The sequence below is a fragment of the Ursus maritimus genome, unplaced genomic scaffold, assembly GCF_017311325.1.
Source record: "Ursus maritimus isolate PB19 unplaced genomic scaffold, ASM1731132v1 scaffold_4, whole genome shotgun sequence".
Classification (NCBI taxonomy): Eukaryota; Metazoa; Chordata; class Mammalia; order Carnivora; family Ursidae; genus Ursus; species Ursus maritimus.
In genome coordinates this window covers 14,431,370-14,449,671 of record NW_024426552.1, presented here as the reverse complement: position 1 = coordinate 14,449,671, position 18,302 = coordinate 14,431,370, and the positions used below count along the sequence as shown (strand labels likewise).

Genomic DNA, 18,302 nt, shown 5'->3' with positions numbered 1-18,302 from the left:
TGCTCTCATTTCAGGGTGATCTTCAGATGCTGTATTGGTCAGATCCAACCAAAAGAAGCAGTCATTTTAAATATTCAAATTCATGGAATTTGATAGAGAAACTTTGTCACACATATTATGGGGAGAGTGGAGAAACCAAAGAGAGGACCACGGAGCCCCCCAGACACTAAAAACAGCAGGAAGTGGCTACCTCCCTGACGATGGGAGAACAAAAACTAAAGCAGTTTTGCTGGACTCAGGAGATGAGGTTCATTTGGCAGAAGCCGACCTAAGCTGGACCCTTCTGGCAAAGCTGGGGAGAAGACATAGTCACCCACTGGAGTCATCTCTCCGGGCAAAGAGAGAAGAAAAGCCCTCCTGTCCTCCGGTCGCACCAGTGCCTTTTAGGGGCCCGATGTAGCCGGCAGCCTCTGACCTCGGGAGCTAGGGAAACATGGCCTTCGTCTAGTGCGTCTGACTCCCAGGCACAGATCATTTTTTACTATACGCTCCTCTGTGAGAGAAATTGTTTTCGGTTATAAGCTTCAAGGGAGCACAGTTTTATTATTTATCCTTTAATAAACATTGTGTTCTTTATAGACATTATTCTGAAGAGATGCCAGTAAGTCCATAACAGTTTAGACCCATCCGACCTAGCTCGTGTATAGTTTGTGCCTCCAATTTCTGCAGCAGAGACACTGTCAAGATGTAGAAACAGATCTGGAGTTACTTTAATTCTGTCATTTTATGGTGACACGGAGTCTTTATTTGCGTTAAAAGTTAGAATGCTAAAACAGAATAGCTGGAGAGTGATGATTTGAAAATCATGCCTTGCTGAATCTGAATTGCGGGAAAAACTCCCTCGTTTACTCTTGAAACAAATGCATACAGTCATGTGTCAGAGCTCATTGTAGCAGAGCTAACAGCTATCTTTCTATTGATCTCTGTATCCATTATCTATCTATTATGTATCTCTATCATCATATATTTATTTCCCATCCGTCTATCATCTATTTATTACCATCATCATCTCCTCCTCCTCATCCTCATCATTACTATCTATTTATAGTGATGACAGTGATTGTTCAGGACTTAAACCAACACTTTTTTTTTTTTTTTTTTTGAGCAGGAGTACTTAACTTAGTGACTGACATTGTTTAGGAAGGCCAGCATGTGAAGATAATAATTCATTAAGTTGTATTACTGTTTTTATATTCTCTCCAGTTAGAGTTCCTCTTAATGCCTTCCCTTATTGAGGATGGCCCCCACTGCTCACTGGGCACACCACTGCACAACCCACAGGAATCCACCTCCTGACGATACAGATTCGAGCAGAGGAAGGGCAAGAAATGAGTCTGAGGACGAACAGGCTATGGACAGACCCACTTCTCCATCCAAGTGTATTACTGCTGTGTTCTTAGTCCCAACCACGAAGACTTTTTAAAGGTTCTGTGCCAGTCTTGGGTGAAGATGAGATCTTCTTCTGTTCCCATAGCCTGTGGAAAACTTGTCAAGACTATTTCTTGTCCAGGGGTGCCTGGGTGGCTCAGTCGTTAAGCGTCTGCCTTCGGCTCAGGGCATGATCCTGGCATTCCGGAATCGAGTCCCGCATCAGGCTCCTCCACTGGGAGCCTGCTTCTTCCTCTCCCACTCCCCCTACCTGTGTTCCCTCTTTCGCTGGCTGTCTCTCTCTCTCTCTCTCAAATGAATTAAAAAAAAAAAAAAAAAGACTATTTCTTGTCCTGTCAGACCAAACACATCATGGAGATGTTTCTTAACCCCCAGCACTGTGAGAACATGAGGAAAACTGTCAACATGCCTGGCTCCACCTGGGTCAGGATGAGGGTCATTTCTGCCCTTAAATTCTCCAACCCACCTGATAGGTTTTCATTTTCCTGTGTCCAATTCTCCAAAAAGTAGACTAAGGAGAGGCCACAGGGTCATCTCCAGTGGCGCATTGATATCTGGCCCCTCTTAACTCTTTTTTATTTTACTTCCATTCAAAGAAATTATTTTATAATCTTTTTTAAAGATTTATGGATTTATTTGAGAGAAAGAAAGCATGCACATGAGCAGGGAGAGGGGCAGAGAGAGAAGGAAAGAGAGAATCTCAATCAGACTCCCCACTGAGCACAGAGCCTGATGCTAGGTTCGATCCCAGGACCCTGAGATCATGACCTGAGCTGAAGTCAGACACTTAACCAACTGAGCCACCCAGGTGCCCCTATTTTATGATCTTAAGAGTGAGGAAAACCTGGTACTGAGCCATTTTTTTTCTTTTCCCACAATCTCTTCCGAATATAGGCTGTTCAGACAAAAACAAAACAAAAAACAAAAACAAAACACAAAAGCAGTCCTTAAATGTTTGAGTTCTATTGTTTTCTCTCTTCCTTGTGTGAGAAGAGCTCCATATTAACTAAAAATCTCAAACTGTTATATTCATTTATACTGTTTCTTGATCATTCTTCAAATATTTATTAAGTATCTTCTTAGTACTATTGTTGACTGCTTGATTTCTCAAGATCAGCTCTATGACTTTGGCCAAGTTATATTACTTAGTAAGTTTCAGTTCTCTTGGGTGTCTGGGTGGCTCAGTTGGTTAAGAATCTGCCTTCGGCTCCTGTCATGATCCCAAGGTCCTGGGATTGAGTCGCACGTCAGTCTCTCTGCTCAGGGGAAGTCTGCTTCTCCCTCTGCCCCTCCCCCCTAACTCATGCTGTCTCTCTCTCCCTTTTTCTCCCTTTCTCTCTCTCTCTCAAAAATAAATAAATAAAATCTTGGAAAAAAGTTTCAGTTCTCTTAGCTGCAACAATTGTGTTTATAATGATGTCTATACTTTTTACAATATATAATGGTTGTGAAGAGCAAGTGAGCTAAATATACCACTTTTTTGCAAATGAAAAGAATTATTAGTGTGCATTTAACTAAAATTGTAACTTACAAAGGATTACTCTTTTAAAACATTTTCAACCATGTGTGAATAGATATTATATTTTCCTTCTTTCTCTGCTCTCCATTCCAGAAGGTAGCCAGCAAAGCATTTCACTGGTTCAGTGGAGTGTACAGCAAAACTGAAGTCAAAATAGTCTAGAAGAGTTTTAGTCTTTATGCGTTTTTGCTTCTGAAGACCTAAAACTCTATGAAACTGTAAAATTTTTGACAATGGAAGAAAAGGAGTTTTGTGAAGGTGATATTTAAAAAAAAATCTTATGACAGAAGGAATAATTTCTTTCACCATTGTTTGTAGATAGCTGGTAACCAAGTCAACAGGTCAAGTTTTTACCATAGATCACCTTGACACTGGTTGCATTGGTAGTTTTCAAAATTCCCCTAGCAATTCTAATATGCAGCCAAGTTAAAATCTGCTGATCTAAGCAGCCTATAACTAGAAAGTATCAAAAAAGATTGCCAAGCATGATAAAGAACTGACAGAGCTGAGAAGTCTAAAGGGACCGTGTAAGCAGGTACAATAGACATCTTCTCAGTGACCTGTATGGACTTACCTGTATGAATCATCATGGACTGATCCCATGAACCCATCACCCCAAGCACCGCTTAACCCTACACAAGACTCTAAGAAACATGTAATCTATGGGAAAATATGCAAGAAGTTGAAGTTAAGTTAAATTTTAGAAAATAAAGATGCATTTCTTGCATATCTGGGTTTGTGGTATGAAATTTACATTCATAATGTGTCTTGAAATTCCTTAAAAATTATTGAAATTTCTTTGTGGTATAATAGGGAAACTACTGCAGCAGAATGGGGAAAATAGAAATCATTCTTCCAAAAGTACACCTTGATCAATGAAAGAGCAAACAAAAGAATTCTTAGTTCCTGAAATTTTGCCCAAATTCAGTGGCTAATGTTATCTCCGGTAATTTTGTGATTCTACCTCTGTTACACCTTTTTACTCTTTGATCCTCTCGCTCGCAGGATAACTTGGCTCATTTAGGCTCTGGAACCTATCATGTGAGGCTAGTTACTTCTAGTGTACCAAAAGGTAAGAGAAATGATTCCATGACAACCTTTAAGCCTATATCTTGTATGTCTTGATTTCGTACTTATTTGTCTGTATTTATGATAAATGACTCCTTTTCAACACACCCAAAATTTAGGCCTCTCTGAAAGAAGTCTGAAAAAGAAAACAATCTTAGGGGGAAAAAAAATCTGTCTAAATCATTGTTTTTCTAATTTTTATTGATATTATTTGAAGATATTTATATTTACGTGGCCTTTATCATTATGTATTACTAATTTTTTAAATATAGTTTTATATTACCACAGGTTGGAATTACTGAAGTCTTGCTGGTGGTTTATAGGATGGAGTAAGGGTTTGACCTTAACATTATCTCTAATTTGATGTTTCAGAGTTATTAGATGGTCTTTTAAGGATAGAAATTCATTCTGAAATTGACACACAGTGAAATATATCAACGTAATTGAAAACATGTAACCATTTTATTGTTTTATGATAGTAAGGATGGACATGCAATAAATATTTGGTGAACAAATGTAATCTGTTTATTGCAAATATGTACTGTAAATTACATACAGTTTTATTATAAAATAAACATAATATTTGAAGAGTTAGAATTGGATATATAAACATTGATTGGTTCACAAGATATTGGAGATATTTAGAAGCAGCCCATAGGAGTGCTTTTGCCCCACAAACACTCATATACCCATCCTCCCCCACCCCACACACACTTTTTTTTTTTAAAGATTGTATTTATTTATTTGACAGAGAGAGACAGGCTGTGAGAGAGGGAACACAAGCAGGGGGAGTGGGAGAGGAAGAAGCAGGCTCATAGTGGAGGAGCCTGATGTGGGGCTCGATCCCAGAATGCCGGGATCACGCCCTGAGCTGAAGGCAGACGCTTAACCGCTGTGCCACCCAGGCGCCCCCACCCCACACTTTTAACCTTGATATTGGCATGTTAAATATAGTATGTTAAATGCATGGGAAGTGAAGAACTGAGAAAATAATACACATAATTCAAGCAAAACAGGATGCTTTAGCCATACCTATTTATTTATTACAGAATGAAATAGAGGTACTTATTTTAGCCTGACTAATTGCCTGAATCATTATCTTCATTCTTCATTTTACTTTGCCTGTGTAGACCTGAACAATGACTAAAGAATAAAACAAGGAACAGAAACCATTCCCTTCAACACCCAAACCTCAATTCCCTAATTAGGACCGTATTTCCTCTTGATGAGAGATGAGTGTTTATAGCCTTATATTGATGTACCTTATCAAGATAGAGAACTTCTGTTTGTTGTGGCTACAAATCACAAGTTATGAAACATATTACTTTTCATTTATCAATTATTTTCCTTTGAATATATAATTCCAGGCAAGTTCAACTGTATAAATTAGGTGCTTTAAAATCATCTTCATAAATTTCCTAAGAGAAATCAGAGCCCTTTTTTCCCCTAAAATGTCTAATTGCCAGTGCATTTGAGTTTCCAAAAGGAATACCAAATCTTTTCATTAGGTGGGCATTTCAATATTTTGATAAATTCAATTAAAAAACCTTATTTGAGATCTATTATATTTCAGAGTAATTGCTTAAAAAAATAAAAGTCTATATTTCAGTTGTTACTGTCTTAGTACAAGAAATAATTTGGAGGAAAAATAACTTGGGTTATGTTTTAGAATATGTTTTATTGCTGTGTATTATCTATTGCAATAAAACTTGCATTTCCTACCAGGTGATATATGATTGCCAAAAAACAGTAGTTATCATGATACTAAGGATGTGGATGTACTTGACTTTCAACTACACAAATTGGAATGGGGATTATTTGTGTCTAACAATAATAAATGGTTTTAATACACGAGGTCAGAATGTCCAAAGCAAGTCATTTCTATTCCTACCACAAGTGACAGAGTACAGTCTATATAGCCTTTATACTTTCATCTCAATTTAAATGCAGCCATAAAGCAAGTTCTCGTGCCTGACGTACTTACAGTGTCTGGCAGGACTCTATAAAACACTTTGATTGTAATCCATAGTTTGAGCCCAAAGCAGGTATTAGACATAGCTGGTGGAAGTCTTACTAAGCATTGTCACGTTCCTCTGCTTCTCTGTGTGTGGCACACAACATCCAGGGGCTGGATATCTGGGTCTTTGCTTCCTTCGGTTGCAACAGCAGAACCCACAGAGCAGACCCCCTGCAATGAAGAGGACGGCGGTGCTCGCCCAGCCGAGGAAAAGGGCTGCTCCCAGCTCTCGCTTCTGACCCACGTGGATGGTTGGGTTGTAGAAATCCCTGATGATGATGTTGGCTGTCCAGCACACAGGAATTAGAACGAAGATGCCAGTCAGGATAAAGAGGACCCCAGAAGTGCCCAGAAGGTATGCTTTGGCCCTCTCGTTAGAGCCCGTGCACCGGATCTGCTTCACGCCACAGATGCCAATGAGCAGAGCAATGAAGGAGAGAGCAACCGCCACACACATGAGGGCCCGCGCTGCTTCGAGGGCGGGTGGGAGAGCCAACAAAGAACTATAGAACTTGCACTGCAACCGGATCTTGGCTTGTCGAACGCAGTTCATCCAGAGCCCTTCCCAGAGCCTTTCAAAAACAATAATGTTGCTGCCAATAAAAGCCGATACCCTCCACTGAGGCAGAAGAGTTGTGGCAAGAGTCCCGACCACGCCAAGGAAGCCAAGAACCAGACCAGCAATCTGCAGGGGATAAAATGCCATTGCCTCTCCTTTGAAGCCTGAGCCAATCTGGAATGAGAGAAGCCGCTCGAAATCCTGAACGTGGAGGACGCCTGTCTGAGTCTACAGCAATCTCTGCTGAGGTTCTCCAAGGTTACTGCCCCTGATGTTTTAGTTGAAATCAGCAACAGTGAGTGAACTTGGCCTGACTAGAAGGACCTGTTGTAAATGCATGCTGCCTTTGTACACAGACATTCATTTCTGTATGGATTATTTACTAGTCATATATAATTGTTTCACAGCCAATAAGAAGGTAGCCAGAGGTGTGTCAAGAAATACTGCATTCAACTTCGGTATTCCTCTTATTATTATTGTCTTAGCAGTGTTGTAATTAAGTGTCAGAGCTCCCATTGTGGATTGCTAATTACAGAGTTCAACTTCCTGTTGAAAAACCACTCTGATTAAAAAGCGTAAATATATATATTAAGTCACGACTGGAGACAGAGCCAAAACCTTGCTGGTTCTTTGGACAGCAGTTGAGAAACACTTTGCACTGTGGATGCTCTATCACTTTCTTCTCATCTAAGTCACTTTTCCTTAATATGGTTAGTCAATTCTGGCTTTAATAAAGACTTCTGGATATGGAGAAATGTCCAGGTATTAGTTTCAAGACGTCTACTAAAGCCACCTATGCTTTATAAAAGGACGAGTCCTAAGAAAAAAATTCAGATTTCAGTTGATTCTTCAGATCCAGAAAAGAACAAAGAGAAGCAGTCCCTATAATTGAATTTACTGGCAATGATTATGTTATTTGTTAAGTAACACTTTATCTCCAGGAAAAAAAAATGTCTCGTATAAAAACTTCCATTAGCTGTTTGTTCAATGGCAGCTTGAAATATATCACATTTATCAAGCTACAAATGTATACTCCATTTTTATGGAACAATTAAGAGTGGCTCTTTGGACTAGCTATGCAATTGCTTAAATTCATAGAAAACTTTTTAGAGATGGAAGGTATTTTCAGTTACAAGGCTTAAGTCTCTTGTTTGCCAGGTGCAGAATGTGAGGTCTTCAGAGTGCTCGGCTAGGCTAGCTATGTGGTAATGATCTAGAAATAAATCCAGTCTCTACCTTACCATGCTTACTGCCCCTGACCAGTCTGACTCAAAAGGGGGAGGGAGAGATGCTTTTTCAAGCCTTTTCGTATGAATGGGAGCCTGAAATTAATACTACCTTTCAATAGTTTTACAAATAGTTTTCAAAGCAAGCAAAATTCAACTGAGGGTGTTTCAAGGTTCAAGAATCAAGTCGTCATCCTTAACTTCCACTTCCCTGCTCCCTCCCAGAGACCACAGGAGCTTAATGTAGGAAGCGTGGACCTTTCCCCTTTTTCTTTCACATCCTACTGCAAGGAATCCATTTCAGGGATGAAAACTATTTGAAAATGAGCACACCAAGCATATTCCAGCTGGGAGACATTGCAATTTGCGACAGATCCACCATCTTAGTCAACCACAGGCCAAGAGCCAATGGAAGGTCCAATACCATCCAGATTTAAAGAGCCCATTAATTGAATCAGGAAATACGGAAACCACTGAGTTTTTAAGATGGGTGGTCTATCTATCTATTATCTATCAATCATCTGTCTTTGTTGTTGCTGCTGTATTAGTACCGTTCTAGACCAAGTGAGAACTTCCTCTTTAAGGAATATGAATCATTGAGGAAACAGATGACTTCTGTGTAGTTCATAGTTTCCTAACACCAGCTCAGAAGGCAGGGTTTTCTCTGCCTTTGTTGCAGCTTACTGAGATGCAAGATTAACCATTCTCACCCTGAAGGGATTTGCCAACATCACTCTGACTTGTCGCTTCCACCTCCTCCTCTGTGGTCTATTTCCTCTTCCTCGTTCTATCTCACTTTAAATCCCATTTTCATTTTGTCCAGCAAGTGTCCAACTTATTGTTCTTTTCTAATTGTTTGATTTTTTTCATCAGATAGACTATCTGGTCTGTATTACAAATAAACGCAAGTGAGAGCACATGTTTACTTAGAAAATGGAGGTACATCCTGATTAGAAGAATTGCCTGAGAAACATAAATAATGTAGGAGCTTTTGTTTTGGGCCCCTCACAGCCAAAGCCAATTCTCAACACTGGCTTTACTTTCTTGCTTTAAATTTAAAAGGAGATATTGTTTTGCTTTCCAACTTTCGGTGACTCTTAACCCCTCTACCTCCTCAGAGGCTCTTGTTTCATTGATAATTCCCTCCCTTCATTGTAACTGCATCTTCTTCCTCTTTCTGAGTTGTCCTTTAGAACATAAATATGCTCAATTCTCTTCCATATTAAAATTCCATCTTGCCAGAAATGGGTTCCCTGCAATTTATGCACATACAGCTTGTAATCCACTTACATTTTCAAGGGCTCCAACATGGAAGTTTGCTTTCCATCACCATGTTACCCACTAAAATCTTGTTAGAAATCTGACAGACTTCCTGGGCATTCTTACCTGCTATCTTCAAATAACACTTTCTTACCCTTGCCTCATTGACTTTTCTGTAGAGACTAAAGGAAACCACCATCTTCTAATTGAGGCAATAAAGAGCATATGCTTTGGAGAGGGACTTGTTTAGTCTTGGTTTGATGCCTTAGCCAAACTGGTTCTGCACCACAACTTGACTTCTTCTTATACCAATACTCTTCCTTCCCCTCTTTCCCTCAGGTGTTGATCCCAAGAGCACTCCATAGTAAGAATAATGTACCCTAACTTCCACCTCAGAGATTGCTTTGCAGGAAACCCAACCACTGATTGATACCATATTCTAATTTATTAAAAATATTTCTTGTTGGAGGCATCTGGGTGGCTCAGTCAGTTAAGCATCCAACTCTTGGTTTCGACTCAGGTCATGATCTCGTTGTGGTGAGATCGAGTCCCATGTCTGGCTCCACACTCAGCTCGGAGTCTGCTTCAGATTCCCTCTCAGTATGCCCCTCCCCCTGCTCTATCTCTCTCCTCTCCCTCTCTCTCTAAAATAAATAAATAAAATCTTTAAAAAAATATTTCTTGTTATTACATTGCTATGCTTAGTTCCACCTTCAACCTCTCTCATCTGAATCAATTCAGGGATGTCTTATCTAATCTCCTCACCTTTGGTCTTACTCCTATCTCATCCATCCTCCACTGGGGACCACACAGAGCTTTTCGAATCAAATTCTGAACATGCCACCACCTTGTTTAAATTCTTTCAATAGTTCTCCACTTCCTCTAAGATAAAATCTAAATCCCTTAGCATGGTGCAAAAGACCAATCCTTGGACTGGCTCCCACTCAACAGTGAAACTTATCTTCTGACCATGATTCCATCCCATGCCTTCATGACCTTATGTTTTAGTGAGAGTAGTAAATAATAAACAAGTGATTAAAAAATGTGTGTATACAAATTGAGATATAGCTGTGGATAAAAAACAGAGTATAGAAAAAAGTAAGGTATATTGAGAGGATAAACAGATGAGACCTTAATTTTAATTATGAGATAAAGGAAAGGCTCTCTGACAAAATAATATTTAACCTATAACCTGAAGCTTGATATTAGATCATCAGGAAAAGAGTGAGATAAGGAGCCTCCTGAGTACGGAGACAGTGGGTGAATGCACTGAGGGCGGAGAATGTGGGGCTGACAGATGGAAGGCCTTGGGCACGAGGGATGTGGAAGCTGCAGGGAGGGCAGGTGAAGCTGTGAGTGCAGACAAAGCCCGGATGTGTGGGCCCCTGCAAACCACTAATAATCTTCTCCTGAGACCAATGAAAAGCCCACTAAAGATTTTAAGCACAGAACTGACACGATCAAGTCAGCGTTAAAAACAAAAACAAGGGGCGCCTAGGTGTCTCAGTTGGTTAAGCCTCCTACTCTTAATTTCGGGTCAGGTCATGATCTCAGGGTTGTGAGATTGCGCCCCTCATCAGGCTGAGCATGGAGCCTGCTTAGAATTCTCTCTCGCCTTCTCCCTCTGGACCTCCCAACCTACACCTGTACTCTCTCTCAAAAACAAAACCAAACAACAAACAAACAAAAATCTAGAAACCCCCTAAACAACAACATATAACTATTTGGGAGGAAAGGATTGGAAAGGCACAAAACAGAATACGAAGAAGTTGGAAGATTATTGCAATTGTCCAAATGGGAGATGAGGGAGGTGGCCGGAGTACAGGTGATGAAGAGGAGTGAATGGGTTTTGCACTGTGCATAGGAGTTATAACTGGAGAGGGTAGGTGAGGGACTGCAGGTGGGAACCAAGTCGGGATGACTGTCTTCATTGGCAGGAGCAGCACTGTACTGAGGTTAGAGACCCTTGAAGGATGAGTGACCTTTTAGAAAGAGGTCAAGAGTTATATTTCAGAAGAGAGTCTGAGCTGCCTGTGAGTCATCCCAGTAAAGAATGTAGAGAATTACATATTTTGCATTTCACAGGAACCGTCTGACTGTACACGTATGTAAGAACCCATAACCTCCACCCTGTCCACAAACTATGATCGGATCACAGTCACGGAGAGGCATCTGACAATACGGACTGCTGACTTACTTCATTGCCATGTCCTCCTGGGACTTGTCCTGAGGTCTTAAAGAATCTAATTTAGGTTGAGGGACTTTTGACTTCTCCCTGTAAGATGTGTCCGAGTTCTACCTGCAGCATCAGCTTTCACAGAATATAAGTGGAAGTGTAACATCCACATGGAAAAATTAGGACACTCCAAGCATCCTCATCTTGCCTTACTTTTCTCCCTTTTCTGAACATTTACGCACCTGAAAATGTTCAGACGTTCTCCCAGCTTATTGTGTGTTTATTTTGAAAGATGACGTCTTATTCCCTTCAGTGGCCAGTGTAAGTTTTAACAAGTACAAATGAGTTGAAAAAGCTTTAGCTAGATGTCTGTTAGATTGATCTGAAGCTGATGGAAGTAGCTGCATGAATACACACATATAGAGAGAGGTTTCTCCGCTATCGCTGACTTGGATGTAACGCTATTCTCTCTACCTAAAGCACCTTCCCAATTCCCCTGACCTGTTCACACTGCCCATCTAATAATAACTATTCATTCTCCTTCAGGTTGGATACAAATTTAGTCACAAGAGAATCTTGTTCTGAATTAGATCCTATCAGACTCCAATTCCATCCCCAGTTCTGCCACTGGTTTAGTCTTTCATGGTACTACACATTTTTCTCCAGAGCATTTTTTTCACCAGTTCTAAATAAATATGCATTTCTACTTATGTTCATTTAAGTCTGTTTCCATCTAGAGCATAGATTCGATGAGAACAGAGATTGTGTCTACTTTGTTTGCCATTAGATTCCCAGTACGTAGCAGAGAGGCTGACTCAGAGTAGGCTGGTAGTAGTCTGCTCAAGAAATACTGTTTGAATGAATAATGAATGAATTAATTAATACAATGTTTCATTTAGGTAGGCTATCCTCTAACTTAGGGATCAATATTTAATTATATCTTCTTAAATTATAAATTCACAGTTTGAATACTTCTCTCCAGAGTTAAAGACTGGATTTATGTAATGAAATATACTACATAACAATTTAAACACCTCATTTGTTTAAAAAAATAGTTTCCTTTTCCAGGAATGCATTTGGGGGTAATCTAAAAACCAACTGAATTAGGTTTAACACCACCCTCTAGTCAATCAAATTTATCCTGTTATGTTGCATTACTATCTCAAATTTCAACTGTCTTCAGGCTTATACGTCAGTATTTAAAATAGACTTTTGTATGAATCCAATCGGGGAAATCTGTTTTCTCCAGGTAATGAAAACCTGTATACATTAAATATTCAATGTATGTTTTTGATTCTGCAGACAGTTGAGAATATGCTCTAGAGGGCTTTGGATTTATTTTCCTCTCCCTTCTCCTTCTCTCCTTCATTTTTTCCACCACATGCGGCTGCCGAAATAATTGAAGACAACTTGTCAAAATAGGCAACAAAACAAGGAACCCTGGGATTAATGAAAAGCAAATGAGAATGGGGGGGATAGGGTAATATAAGAATAAAAAATAGAAGATAAAAATGCATGAAGTGAGGGGCGCCTGGGTGGCACAGCAGTTAAGCGTCTGCCTTCAGCTCAGGGCGTGATCCCGGCGTTATGGGATCGAGCCCCACATCGGGCTCCTCCGCTGGGAGCCTGCTTCTTCCTCTCCCACTCCCCCTGCTTGTGTTCCCTCTCTCGCTGGCTGTCTCTATCTCTGTCAAATAAATAAATAAAATCTTTAAAAAAAAAATGCATGAAGTGGGGCGCCTGGGTGGCTCACCCTGTTAAGCATCTGCCTTCAGTTCAGGTCATGATGCCAGGGTCCTGGGATCTAGCCCAGCTTCAGAGGGCTCCCTGCTCAGCGGGGTGCCTGCTTCTCCCGCTCCCTCTGCTGTTTCCATCCCCTCTCCTCTTGTGCGTGCTCTCTGTCAAATAAATAAATAAAATCTTTAAGAAAAAATGTGCATGAAGTTTCTCCACAGAATAGGTGTCACATTAGCTAAGTATTGGCCATGAACTTGCCTCTAAGTGTTTTATATTTTTAAACATTTTATTTATTTATTTGGGAGGGGGGCAGAAGGGAGGGGCAGAGGGAAAGAATCTCAAGCAGACTCCATACTGAGCATAGAGCCTGACACTGGGCTCAATTTCAGGACCCTGAGATCAGGACTTGAGCCGAAATCATGAGTCCCCTGCTTAACTGACTGAGCCACCCAGGAACCCAGAAGCCCTTTTCCTCGAAGCTTTTTAGCAGCAATGCAGGGTCCATGCAATAAAAACAAAGACATGTCTTTAGGAATCGCGTAACTCTCCTTGCTTCTGACACCAGAAAGAACTCTTTCACTGTGGAATACAATGAACAAGATCCTTACAGTAACTAGAGCAGACAAATTTGCCCAGGTGTTCTCATTTTACAGGAGCGGTCCAGGTGTTCAGGTCTTAGGTCAGTGGTTCTCAGCCTGACGGCACACTAGAACCGCCTGAGGCAGCTGTGAAACAATACCGATGCTTGGGGCCCCACCCCAGATCCATTAAACCAGTAGCCTGGGGGCGGGGCTGCGGCTGCAGAATTTTCATTTAAGTTCGGTTTTGTTATAGCAGAGCTGGTATTGTAAATGCGCCCCCTGGGATACCAACAGGCAGACGGTATGAGAAGCAGTGCTTTAGAGTTTCTATTTCAGTGGTTCTCAGTTTTGGTTTTTAATTAGAATCATACAAGGGAAGTTATTAAACATATCAGGTCTCACATCAAACTAATTAAATCAGAATAGCTCAAGATGGCACCCAGACATCAGTATTTTTTAAGCGTCTTAGGTGATTGTAGTATGCGGCTGGGACTGAGAGGCACTGATCTATATGAATGGATGGATTGTATATCCTTAAGGTAATTTTACATTCGTATTATTTCTCTCCATAGAGCTTTTGAGACTCCAGAGTGAATCTGAGGTTATTCTCCTTGACAAGAATCTTGAGTGTAAATATTTTATATTTCTAGTTAAACTCTGTCTTATGTGAGTAGGTGGTGAAAAGCTTTGAAATAAAAATGATGAATTTATTGCTCTTAACTTTCTGCAATTAGGCAATGTTATTTTTTAAAAAGCAAGTGAGGGCCTGATATTTATCCATTATCATTGAAAACACCTCCAGTGGAGTATTTGTATAGTGCTTCTCAACTGTGAATTATGTTCAAATACCTTTGAAGAATAAGTTTTTTAAAAAACGTTTATATCATCGTATTACTTCAGTTATGTTCAGACATAAAACATGGTATAAACTTTTATGTTTATGGCTCTTACAAAAACCATAAAACCAAAATAATCAACAAATTAAATACAAACAAAACTACACAACTGATAAAATTTCAATTATCAATGTTATTTTGATTCGGTACATAGTATTGAATTTTTGAGACTAAACTTTGGTTGTTAGATTTACTAGCAGAAAGATACGCTTTTCTAATTTGTCCTCTACGAGCCATTTTTTATTTGTTGGATTTCCAATGTGATGCACCATTTTCTGAAGCATCCATTTATCACTGTCATTTTTTTTTCATTTTAACAATGAAATTACTCTTAAACTGATCCAATATTGTGATCAGCCAAAACGTTTGAAAGCCTGCTCGTAAGTAAAATACTGGCAAATTAAAACGTACTCTTCTTTATTGCAAATTTACTTCTATACTTAACTAAGGACTTGTACAAAAATCAGATCTCTTCATCACATGTGACCCAAATATAAGAAAAGTTTAGCAAGTTCTTTCTTTCGCGTGATATTGTCTTGAGTGTCTCTATATATTGTAAGGATTCAATATCCCACCAACTAGATTTGTGACTCTGAACTCTACGTAAGTACAATGTGCCATGACTACATTTGACCTGTATTTTTAAAAATTATGTCAGTGTTCAATGTCATTTTTACAAGGGCAAACCAATGTCTCAATTTATTATATGATTTAAAAAACTAAAGACTAATTTTGAATTTATTTAAATTGAAAACTATCACTGCAAAACAATTACACCTGTATAAATAGTAAAAATAATTCAACCAGTAACTATGTTATGCAGACCAAATATTGTTACTTTAATTTTTAAAAATATTTTATTAATTTGGGGGGGAGAGAGAGAGTGCGCGCAAGTGGGGGGAGGGGCAGAGGGAGAGGAACAAGCAGACTCCCTGCTGAGCAGAGAGCTGGATGTGGCGCTTGATCCCAGGACCCTGAGATCATAACCTGAGCGGAAATCAAGAATTGATGCTTTACTGATTGAGCCACACAGGCGCCCCCAAATATTCTTACTTCAAAATTTGAACAAGCCAACGGGACAGAAGTGAGATCGAGCACATTACATGTTCACATTTTCACTTTAGATAATCATACATATCAGTGATAGGGCAGGAGGTAAGTATAATTGTCATCCAGATAATCCAACATAACTAAAAACTCGAGCAGATATATCTCTCTAAATACTTTGGAGACTCTCAGGTTCCAATGGATATCAGTTTAAATAATACCAAGAGACCTTTCTTTTTTTTTTTTTAAGATTTTATTTATTCGACAGAGAGACAGCCAGCGAGAGAGGGAACACAAGCAGGAGGAGTGGGAGAGGAAGAAGCAGGCTCCTAGCAGAGGAGCCTGATGTGGGACTCGATCCCAGAACGCCAGGATCACGCCCTGAACTGAAGGCAGACGCTTAACGACTACACTACCCAGGTGCCCCCCAAGAGACCTTTCTAACTCTCAGTTTTCTCCTCTGTACAAAGGGATTAAATAAAATAATTAACACAATTGGTTAACTTATCACATATAGTAAATGTTTTCTGTATACTAATTTTAAAATCAAAACTTGATCAAAATATATTCATTTAATACTTATTTTTAATGACATTCCTTTCAGATAAACTACACAGTCCATTTTATTATGTTTCATACGGACCTTATTTTTTTAGAACAGTTTTAGATTTAGAAAAATTTAAGAAGCTCATATAGAAAGTTTTTGTATCTCACACCCAGTTTCCCTTACTAGTAACATCATTCATTGTATGTTAATTATACAGTTGTCACACTCAATAAACCAATATCGATACATTATTATTAACTAAAGTTCCTAGTTTTTTCAGATTTTCCTAGTTTTCCACTAGTATCCTTTCTCTGTTCCAAGATCCCATCCAGGATACCACTTTACCTTCAGTTGTGATGTTTCCTTAGGCTCCTCTGGGCTGTGACAGTTTTTCAGACTTTCCTCATATTTGTACTGTGCTGCTTAGTTATTTTGTATGGTGACTCGCTACTGGAATTTGATATTTTTCTCATGATTAGACAGGTTATGGGTTTCGGAGAAGACGATCGCAGAGGTAAAGTGACACTTCATCACAAAATATCAAAAGTACTATTTATACTATTTATGACTGTTGATGTTGACCTTGTTCATCTGGCTGGGGTAGGATTTGTAGATTTCTCCACGGTAAAGTTACTTCCACCTACTTCCCATCCTGAGCTCTTTGGAAGGAAGTCACTATACCCAGCCCACAGCACAGGAGTGGGGCACTTACATAAATCATTTGGAATTCTTCAGCGTGGGAGATTCTTATTTCCTCTCCCACTTATTAATTTATTCTATTGCACATTTTTGGTGTATATTTTTAAATTGTTTTCCATCAGCAGTGCTTGAAAGTACCTATTCCCCTGTTTCTTTACCATCACTGGGTTAGCGTAACAAAACATTTCGACTTAATAGGTGAAGTACAGTATTTTATGATTGTTAGAATTCACATTTCTTTGATTACTCTTGTGGTTAAATTACTAAATTTCATTTCTCAGTGTTTAGAAAATTTTTACCAATTATCTATTTATTTTCTTTGATTATTTTTTGCTTTTGGTATATATGTTTAAAAATTATTTCCACACCTGTCAGAATGGCTAAAATCAACAACACAATGAGGAACAGGTATTGGTGAGGTGTGGGGCTGGAGAAAGGGGAACCCTCTTGCGGTATAGGTGGGAATGCAAACTGGTGCAGCTACTGTGGAAAACAGCATGCAGGTTCCTCAAATAGTTAAAAATAGAACTACCCTACAATCCACCAATTGCATGACTAGGTATCTATCCAAAAATACAAAAATACTAATTCAAAGGGATACATGCACCGTGATGTTTATAGCAATATTTTCTACAATAGACAAACTATGGAAACAGCTCAAGTGTCCATCAAATGATGAATGGATAAAGAAGTGGAAGAATAAGAAGATAAAGAATTCCTTTACTTATAAGGAAATAAAATAATTTGCTTTGCTCATAAGGAAATAAAACACATATGATGGAATATTACTCAGCCCTAAAAAGGATGAAAAAATTTTTTAAAGATTTTGTTTATTTATTTGAGAGAGAGAGAGTACAGGAGTAGAGGGGAGGGGCAGAGAGAGAGGGAGAATCAGGCTCCCCCTCCCCCCTGAGCAAGGATCCTGATGCTGGGCTAGACCCCAGGACCCTGGGATCATGACCTGAGCTGAAGGCAGATGCTTAACCGACTGAGCCACCCAGGCGCCCCAAAAGAATGAAATCTTGCCATCTGCAATGACATGGATGGAGGTAGAGCGTCTTATGCTAAGGGAAATAAGTCAGTCTAAGACAGACAAATACCATATGATTCCACTCATATGTGGAATTGAAGAAACAATGCAAATGAGCAAAGGGGGATAAAGAGAGAGAGAGACAAACCAAGAAACAGACTCTTAATATAGAGAAAAAACTGCTGGTTACCAGAGGGAAGGTGGGTGAGGGGATGGGTTAAATAGGTGATGGGGATTAAGGCGTGCACTTGCTGTGATGAACACCGGGTGTTGTATGGAAGCATTGGGTATATTGCACACCTGAAACTAATACTAGACTGTGTGTTAACTAACTGGAATTCAAAGATTGTATCTCTTTGTTTGTTTTAGAGAGAGAGAGAGAGAGAGCACACACACATGCCCCCATGCGTGCCAGTGGGGGAAGGGGCAGAGGGAGAGGGAGAGAATCTCAAGCAGATTCCATGCTAAGTGTGGATCTCCACTCCAGGCTCACTCTCAGGACCCTGAGATCATGACCTGAGCCAAAACCAAGAGTTGTACACTTAGCCAAC

At 39.6% G+C, this 18,302-nt stretch overlaps 1 protein-coding gene across 1 annotated transcript; it reads right to left on the bottom strand.

Annotated features, from left to right (window-relative positions):
* Positions 1-6,024: 6,024 nt before the first annotated feature.
* On the bottom strand, positions 6,025-6,699 carry CLDN17 (claudin 17). The gene has a single exon (XM_008701801.1). It carries the CDS (start codon positions 6,697-6,699, stop codon positions 6,025-6,027), a length of 675 nt encoding a protein of 224 aa, XP_008700023.1.
* Between the last annotated feature and the right edge of the window lie 11,603 nt (positions 6,700-18,302).

Bases quoted from the DNA above. Each gene is read 5' to 3' on its own strand.
- CLDN17 (XM_008701801.1), bottom strand. From the start codon at position 6,699: ATGGCATTTTATCCCCTGCAGATTGCTGGTCTGGTTCTTGGCTTCCTT.